Source organism: Bidens hawaiensis, unplaced genomic scaffold (assembly GCF_021521415.1).
Source record: "Bidens hawaiensis isolate Kalapana, Puna unplaced genomic scaffold, B.hawaiensis_p1.1 tig00012613_1, whole genome shotgun sequence".
Classification (NCBI taxonomy): Eukaryota; Viridiplantae; Streptophyta; class Magnoliopsida; order Asterales; family Asteraceae; genus Bidens; species Bidens hawaiensis.
The window spans coordinates 443,781-453,611 of NW_027492037.1; the positions used below are offsets into that span (position 1 = coordinate 443,781).

Below are 9,831 nucleotides of genomic sequence, written 5' to 3' on the forward strand. Positions count from 1 at the left end.
GTTAACAAAGTATGTAAGCGTGTTGCGCTGCTTCGCTTGGTTACAAAAACTAGTTTGTTGTAAGATGTATTTTAGTTGTAATGAAAGTTTGGTCATTCTTTACAGTTATTAAGAGCTCTGACTAAACATATATATTTAATTCAGCGCAAAATAATTCAGAGAGGGGTAAAATCGTCATTTTGCACAGTACATCACTTACTGATTCAACACTTATTCACTCAGAGTCTCTTAATCATTCAGACCTCTTATTTGTTCAGTACTTGCCAAGGGCTGTTTGGTAGCCTCTTAACAATCTTTTAGAGGCTAACTCTTAATGGCTCATAACCTCTTAATAGTTACCTCTTAACTATTCAGACTTAAGGCTACCTCTTAACCATTAAGAGGTTACGAACTGTTAAGAGGTAGTCTCTTAATAATTGTTAAGAGGCACCAAATTCTTTTTAGCTTATGTACACAGTATTAATGCAATGTACAAACATTTAATGCATATCGAAAACTTAGAAAGCTCCTCTGTCAAACCCTGATCAATGTATATTTTGATACATATAAAAGATACCCCAAATAGTTTTTTGTATACTTGTTTCATATAGTTTGCTTTAACTCAAATGAATGTTCTGAAGAAACATCAATTAAGTTATGTTTTAGAAAATGAGGATTGCAATAAAAAAGAAAAGGGGAGGTTTGTGATGATTTTGAAATCTTTGCTATTAGATAATCAAATACAAATTCAGTATTTCTTAATTTAGATGAAAACAATTGAAATCAAAGACTTTTAAGTGGCAGCCGGCGGCATGGTTTTCCGAAGGAACGTACAAGCCAAACTCTGAAACCAGCATGCCCGGTTAAGACAACATAGTCTGACCATAGTGAGACAACGGCCTCTCCAAATTTAAAGAGTATGGTAGCCTAAATATAAAAATTCTTCGTTCTAAAATAGAAAAGAGTTCCTCATTTTGTTTTTTTTAACAAAAACCACCATCACCGTCGCTAAACCCTAGATCTAGGTGAAATATCAACCATGTTCACTCTACTCTCAAAAACTCGATCACGAACGCCCACCTATGTCTCACCCATTAATCGCAAGTCGCCGTTAGAAATCTATCTTTGAGTTTGACATATGTATGACAAGATTCAACGACTAAGGCGTCAAACCCTAGTCGCCAATTTAACTACAAATGGAGACGATAAATGTAAAATGTTGTATAAATTATATACTTGTTAATAAAGTTTGATATATGTAAATACGAATATCCGAATGATTTTTTTTTCCTTTTTTTGCCATGTACTTTATAAATAGTCATGAAGACAATGAATGAATTGATAATAATAGTATCTATCTCTAAACATGGGTGCACTTCTTCACACATACAAACACATGCCATGCACAACCTTCAATCGTATCTTTGCATTTATATACACTTGTGCCATCCTCGCCCTAATCTACCACCACCTCCTCACCCTCCGCCATTCCACCACCACCATCTCCGTCGTCACCACCACCTCCCTCTTGATCTCCGACCTCATACTCGCCTTCGCGTGGGCCACCACCACTTCGGTCCGCCTCCGCCCCATTCTCCGAAAAGCCTGCCCCGAAAACCTAGAAAAAGTTATCAAAACAAAAGATTTTCCGCACATAGACATATTCATATGCACCGCGGATCCCTATAAAGAGCCGCCTATGAACGTTGTTAACACCGCGCTGTCTCTTATGGCTTATGACTATCCACCCGAGAAGCTTTCGGTGTATGTTTCGGACGATGGCGGCTCCGAGCTTACTCTTTTTGCTTTCATGGAGGCTGCAAAGTTTGCAAAGATTTGGCTTCCGTTTTCTAGGGAAAATAATATTATGGATAGATGCCCGGAAGTGTATTTTAGCTCCAACCATCATGGAAGGGTTGAGCTTGAGATGTTAGAGGAGATTAAGGTAACTATTTTTAACTAATTTCAAGATAAGTTGGCTTCTGGTCCAATGGCCGCCGTTGAGCTTACATACCTTACTCAACGGAGGTTTTTCCACAGTAGTGGTTTTCCTCTAATGGATTTCCTCCAGATGTTTTTGGGTAAGTCGGGTCATCACGTTTCAAGAATACTCACTCAGATATTAAAGGTAGTTTCAAATGCTGTTAAAAAAAAAGAAAAAAAACTAATTTCAAGATATACTATTAAATTCCTAGTTTCTTCATGCCCTCCAGCAAAACATGGATACTTAAATTTAGATTTAATCTTGATGTAACCAAAGAAGGCAATTCATATTTTTAATTTATTTGAATTTCAGCAAAACAAATTAAGTATAAATTCACTTACAAATTTCAGCAAAGCAAACTCAAATAAATAAGTTTGTATTCAATTAAAAAAGCGAATTGCAAACTTATTTATTAGTTAAAAGAAAAAAACGGGGACAATTACTATATATAATAATTAATAAAAAAAACTTATAAAAACGGGGACAATTACTATAACAAAGACGGGTAGGTCAGCTGAAGCTCACATACAATAACTTTTAACTTCAAAATAATAATTAAAAAATAGAAAGATTTAAATAGTACAAATATAAAAAAATAATAGGTATATTGGTTTTTAATCCCAGCTATTGTTTTTTTTTCACTGTTGGTCCTAACAAATAAATTGGCTACTGATAGTCCCAACTTTTAAAGTATTTGTTTCAAATGGTTCGTGACTAACAGAATCCTAACATCGTTAGTTTCAGGTCGCCGGAAAAACAGTTTTGGCCGAAAACTCAATTTTTTTCAGAAAACTCAACATTTTCGTCCCAAACATCTTGGTAACTTCGTATTGGACCTTTAAGAACCTTTTTCAAGTAAAAACCTCAATTATTGAGGTCACCGGAAACCCTAGAACCACCGTCGGAATCGGTTGATGGTGCTCAAGTGGTGGTAGTTGGTTAGCCATGAGTCAATTGGCAGTGGGTGTGGTGTTCATGTGGTGTTTCCCGGCAACAAATTTGAATTTTCCGGCCAAAAACATTTTCCAGTCGACCTGAAACTAACGGCGTTAGGATTCTGTTAGTCACGAATCATTAGGAACAAATACTTTAAAAATTGAGACCATCAGTAGCCAATTCATTAGTTGAGACCAGCAGTGACAAAAAGACAATAGTTGAGATTATTAAAAACCAATATACCAAAATAATAACAAACCAGTGATTAATAGCATACACTTTTTAGTTTATAAAAAATTTAGCATACATTGTTTTATTTATTTATTTTGTCATTGTAGACAATGTATGAGAGCATGAAAATAAGAGTTGAGAATGTTGTAGAAAGAGGTGAAGTATGCCCCCACTACATTACCAATGAATCACAACATCAAGCTTTCAACAAGTTCCAAACACCAGGATTTACTCGTACAAATCATCCAACTATTATTCAGGTATAAAACGGTTTAAAATCTAAGCACTATCTGTAACGTTAAAACTCCGATATTTTTCACACAAACATGCCTATTCAACCTTCATATCAGTTCTTTCCCATATTTCTCCAATACCCATTCTTTTCACACACACTCAATACTCACCATATTATAGTCACAAAATAAAAATGCTTTTATATTAATACGGCCCACCATAAACCACATGATGGCCTTCCTTTTAGTGATGTGCGACAAGATTTATCACTATACTATAGCCACACAAATAAAAATGCTTTTGTATTAATAGGCCCCTCATAAACCACATGATGGCCTTCCTTTTAGCTACGTGCGACTAGTTGGAGGAATCTTTTGTATTCATTTTGCAAAGGGGTTTTCTACATACACCCTACTTTTTGCTTAAACATCCATTAATATGTCTCGTATAGCTTTATATGGGGCGTATTGGTTGCTTTTTCTAGAAAAAAACAACCAATTTTGTCTTATTATGTTTTTTGTCTTATTATCAGAAGGGACGTATAGCCCTATACGCCGCCTCTGATATATATTTTTTAATTTATTATTTGTTATTATTATTATTATTATTATTATTATTATTATTTATTGTTGTTATTAACATAACCGGGGTTCTAAACATCTGTTTGGATCGATCCAGCGGCATTAAGTTCGTTTTTACTTATATTATCATATCTCAAAGTTTCAGGTTCTAAAATGTCGCTGGAATCGATCCAAACGGCTGTTTAGAACTCCGGTTATGTTAAATTAAACATTTAAGGGGGCTGGTACTGACTAGAATCTGAACATCGAGTCGGAAGTCGGGTTTTGGTCAGTAGCCTTAAAATTTTGTTACAAAAATAACAGTCTTCTCGACCGAAAGTCGGTTCCGACCAGAAGCATGAGAAATTGACTAATCAAAGATGTTTGACTTTAGCCTGTAGTTCCCGAAAATACGATTTTTAGCCTTTTTAAGCAATTTTAAAGGTTTCTAAGGGATATTTGGCATAATTGAAAGTTATGAAATTATAAAATAAGTTAAACCAAGTTAAATACCAATAAACACACGTTTTAAATAGTTCGAAAGATCCAAATTACGATCCCGAATCAGTTTAATGAATACAAATACGAAAAATCCGAGATTTTACAGCACCCTCATCGGAATTATAACAGTAATAATAATAATAATAATAAATAATAATAATAATAACTATAATAATAACAAATAATAAATTAAAAAATATATATATCAGAGGCGGCGTATAGGACTATACGCCCATTCTGATAATAAGACAAAAAACATAATAAGACAAATTTGGTAGTTTTTTTTGGAAAAACCAATCAATACGTGTAAGAAAAAAAACATGCGTTGTGGTCCTATGAAAGGTCTGGTTCAAGTAGGCGTACAAAACAAATATATTTTTTAAACGGCTAAATATAACACTTTCTATGAATTAAACCCTTACCTTTTATTCTAAAATCTAACCATATGAGCATCCCCAAAACGGTAATGGTCGATAGATGAAATTATATACTTCGTAGAAAAATTAATGTCTTAAAATTTTAAGTGAAAATTTTGTTTTGCAATTTTGTAAATGTAAAATCTAACTTTTCATATTTAAATAAACTAACAATATTGTTTTAATAGTAAATGGTGAGTTTCTCTTAAAGCCCCTAGTTCACTTATGGTGTTGTCACTTATATTAAAAAAAAGTTAGATGGTTTGATGTCGTAAGGGCACTAGACGGCACCTCAATGGTCTATCCCGTTTTTTCTCCTATTTAAAAAATTATTTATTGCTTTTTTAGTTATTAATATTAGTTCAATCAGCTAAATTCACGTCGGTTTGTGACATGACAGTCTCCAAGAATTATAAAAACATTTTAGGCTGAAAGCAGAAATTTTTTTAAGCCTTAAGTAAAATGGTTTTTTTTAAACAACTAAATTTTTAAATCGCCTCGGTTATGACTTATGATTTGGTTTGTGCAAAAAACATTAATGAGTTGAGTAATTAAATTTAAACATTAAGCGTGCGTTTGGTTCATAAAATGATAAGGAATTTGATGAATTCCTTTGAAATAACAATAATCTGTTTGGTCAAACTTTTTGTCAATTGAATTGGAATGAAATGTTTATCTAAAAAGACAAATTTGGCATTAAATGCAACAAATTCATTGAACACCACCATCAGGGAAGGCACGTCCATACACCATCTCCGATTGGCCACCGTTCGCCTTTCATGGTCTGCAATGTGTTGGTTATTATTATTGTTTTTTTAGTTCATCAGCTTGTATTTTAATTCCATCACCTTCGATACCGCCGATTTCGCATCGGTTCACGGCTGCAACCCATGTTCTGTTGCTCGGTGCGAGTTTTGTTGCTGAATTTACTCTTTTTTTGTTTAGTATTAGTATTATAAATCGATACCAACCGAATTTGTGTCAGTACGCCACTCTAACGCGCACTTTTTCATCAGTCCCGGGTGTAACAAATATGATTTTACTGGAAGAAAATATATATATAAGTATAATAGAATAATCAGAATTTTTAAATGTGGTGTGTAAATTTTGAGTAATTTTAATTAAACATTTGGAGATATATATAGGTATTGTCAGAGGGTGCTAAAGAAAAGGACAAGAAAGGGCAGTCGATGCTAAATCTTGTGTATTTGTCACGAGAGAAAAAACAAACATCCCGACACAATTTTAAAGCAGGCGCTCTCAATTGTTTGGTAACGCTCCAAAACCTTCTCAGTCTCATACATGTTCTGTGAACCATAATATATCTGACTACTTTTACTCTTAACTTTGGGTGTAAATTTTGGATTTTAACTTTTCACAAAACTTCCAATTTTCATCTCCCTGCCACATTTTATCGTAAATTTCATAATGAACCGAATCGCGTTATCGACTGAGTTCCTGTTGCGTGCTAGTTCTAGCATGCGGTAGCTTTCAGCGCATTTAACGTGCATCACCGCAACGTGCGAATGAAAATGCTTGATATTATATTTTTTTAACAAATTCTACATTTACTTTGCAATTGTAAACAGTGATGAGATCGGTGCCATACCGGTACCGGCAAGAACCGGTACCGAAAACTGCAAATTCTTGGTACCGGTATTTAAGGTAAATTTCGGAAAATATCGGTACCGTACCAATACCGAAGCTCAAAACTTTGGTACCAATTCGGTACTGATTTCGAATCGGCGCCTGTACCAATCGGTACCGCACCGAATTTGCTCATCCCTACTTGTAAATGCATAAATCCACAAACTCACATTTACAAGAAGGACACCATACCACTAGAACAATATATCATGTGTACTTGTATTATCTGTAATATAACCAACTATAGGATAATAATAATAATAATAATAATAATAATAATAATAATAATAATGACATACTTTATAAAAAAAACACATACGAAGCCAAAAAATAATAATAATAATAATAATAATAATAATAATAATAATGATAATGACATACTTTATAAAAAAAACACATACGAAACCAGGGGGGGGGGGGGGGGTTCTTAAATTTGAATAATACTATGTTTTGAATTTTCAAAGCAATCTGGCCCATCCAGACCGATACCAAAACATATGTAATCAAGTTGATAGATATTCAATTATTAGTAACACCAATAAAAAAAAGTTCATAGGCCCATCAGTCTAACTAGCCTACATGTTATAAATACTAAAATTTTTTATATATGTTTTTATAGAAAAAAAAAAATAGTTTCAGACCTATTTTTATAAATATACGTATTTTTAAAATCATTTTATTTAATTTTCTAAGTAGTTAGATGATTAACAAAGTTTTTATATTAAACTGATAACTTTAATTTAGGTTTATAGTTTAAAACAAACAAATTATACAAAATTATAATAAAAAATTAGGCCAATTAAAAAATTATATAAATTGATGAATTACTTATGTCTATAAAAAATATAAGTTACTGAATGCAGTTATTATTTTTATTGAAGCTCCGAGTGTCAAGTATTATGACCAACGCCCCTATTGTTCTTACTCAAGATTGTGACATGTACTCAAATGATCCTCAAACACCTAAGATGGCATTGTGCTATATCTCTGATCCATTAGCTCAACCCAATTTAGGATATGTCCAATTCCCTCAACGCTATCATGGCATCAACAAAAACGACATTTATGGTGGTGAGTTCTTGCGATTATTTGTTGCCAACCCAGTTGGGGCTAGTGGTTTACAAGGCCCCCATTATGTTGGGACTGGATGCTTTTTCCTTCGTCGTGCTTTCTTTGGTGGCCCCACGTCAGTGGTCCAGCCAGAAATAAAAGAACTCAGACCCGACTATGTAGTGGAAAAGCCCATTACCGAGCAACCAATTATCGAGTTAGCACACCATGTGGCTAGGTGCGACTACGAAAACAACACCAAGTGGGGATTCCAAGTAAGGCCATTCTATATATCTCAAATATGACTTTGGCACTTACATACTTTTTTCATAATGCTGTAGCTCACATATAATGTGATTAGGTGAAGTCAACGATGGGGATGGCAATGGGTCGGTTTTGGGACTATTCCCAAACCCATACACGAATAGAAACGACATCCCCAAACCCGTCGGTTATTTGTCAGGTAATTAATCGTCGGGTATCGGGTAAACCCGTCCAGTATCTATCGGTTTTGACAATTATAAGTAGTCAATTACATCGGGTAAGTAATTATTAATCAACTACTAAATATGATTACCATAAAATATTGCCATTAACTAATCAATTACAACAAATAATTGTTATAAACAAGTTTTGACGAAAGTAGTGCTCCAAGTTTCATATGATTAATCCAATTCTACCAAAAAAATACAAAAAAGGAACCAAAAAATAAATTATAATTTTAAGATATGCTATATGTCGGGTTACTCAGAGATATAATCAGGTAAATGGAGTTATGCTATCAAGTAATCGAGCATATTGCAAATGCCACACCTGTCCAAACCCATGAAAAAATTTCAAATGTTTCGGGTTTTCCTCTCAAGTTCGGTTTTTATTGCCGTCCCTAATCAACGATGATGATAATTATTTGAAATTGGTTATGTAGTTAGGATTTAGGTACGGGTCACTTGTAGAGGACTATTTTACCGGATATAAAATGCACTGTGAAGGATGGGAGTCTATCTTTTGCCATCCAAGTAGGCCAGCATTTTTAGGTGATGTGCCAATCACTCTTATTGATGCCATTAGTCAAACAAAGAGATGGGCTATTGGGCTTCTTGAGGTTTTCTTCTCAAAGTATATGCCGTTGACTTTTGGAACCCAACACATGGGCTTTGTTTCGGGCTTATGTTATGGCCACAATACTTTTTGGCCCATTTGGTCAATTCCCATCACAATATACTCTTTCATCCCTCAAATTGCACTTTTGAATGGGTTATACATCTTCCCAAAGGTATCATCATTTATCAAATCTTAATACCATATACAGAGTTCTTGAACATAGTTGAGTTCTTTAACTTTTGTTGATTGTAGGTGACGGATCCGTGGTTTTTGTTGTATGTTTTCCTATTTCTTGGAGCATACGTGCAAGATTGTTATGATTTCATTATATTCGGTAGCACCTATAAGAGATGATGGAATGATCAAAGGATGTGGCTTATAAAGGGACTCTCACCATTCTTATTTGCATTTGTTGAGTACACCATCAAGCATTTAGGGATTGCTACACAAGGGTTCAATGTGACAAGCAAAGTGCAAGATGATGAACAAAGCAAGCGATATGAGCAAGGTCTTATGGAGTTTGGGGCTCACTCTCCAATGTTTGTCCCTTTTACAACTGCGTCGATCGTCAACCTAATTGCATTAGTTATCGGGATTATACGGATGTTGACACTTTGGAGTTCGGAAACATTGTTTTTGCAATTGTTTATGGCAAGTTTTGCAGTATTGAATAGCTTGCCGGTTTATGAAGCCATGGTGATAAGGAGCGATAAAGGACGGATGTCCACCAAGACCATTGTTATATCGTTTTGTTGGGCGCTTGCTTTATGTGGTGCAACCTCTCTCATACTATGATTCTATGTCGTGGAATTAGCCACGAGCTGTATGAATTGTGAAATATGTTATGTATGCCATCTTATAGTTATACCGGACTACTTGCATAATTGTAGATGGTTATATTGCCACACTTTTAGTGTGTGCCATATATGAGACATGTGGTTGAAATTTTGAAATGTTTGTAAACCCTGATTCACCGAGTTCCACAAAAATGTGTAACGTTAGATATATTTTTATGAAGTGTTAAAAATTTATTAAAAGAAAGTATTAAATACCAATTAACCATCGTTGCTAATATTGCTATTTTGCATGTGTTGTAATTACGCTTCCAACACTTTATTATATTCTCATAAAAATATACCATGATTGGTTTAATACATAATAATAATAATAATAATAGAATAACTCATAAAAA

At 34.1% G+C, this 9,831-nt stretch overlaps 1 protein-coding gene across 1 annotated transcript; it reads left to right on the top strand.

Moving 5' to 3' along the window:
* The first annotated feature begins 1,340 nt into the window (after positions 1-1,340).
* On the top strand, positions 1,341-9,448 carry LOC143541568 (cellulose synthase-like protein G3). Its single transcript, XM_077034362.1, has 6 exons — positions 1,341-1,924; positions 3,238-3,390; positions 5,987-6,112; positions 7,370-7,813; positions 8,464-8,811; positions 8,892-9,448. The coding sequence occupies exons 1-6, from the start codon at positions 1,346-1,348 to the stop codon at positions 8,991-8,993; spliced, it is 1,752 nt and encodes a 583-aa protein (XP_076890477.1). The 5' UTR covers positions 1,341-1,345; the 3' UTR covers positions 8,994-9,448.
* The last annotated feature ends 383 nt before the right edge of the window (positions 9,449-9,831 follow it).

Bases quoted from the DNA above. Each gene is read 5' to 3' on its own strand.
- LOC143541568 (XM_077034362.1), top strand. From the start codon at position 1,346: ATGGGTGCACTTCTTCACACATACAAACACATGCCATGCACAACCTTC. The intron at 7,814-8,463 runs GTAAGGCCATTC...TTGGTTATGTAG, and splicing joins ACACCAAGTGGGGATTCCAA to TTAGGATTTAGGTACGGGTC. The intron at 8,812-8,891 runs GTATCATCATTT...TGTTGATTGTAG, and splicing joins GGTTATACATCTTCCCAAAG to GTGACGGATCCGTGGTTTTT.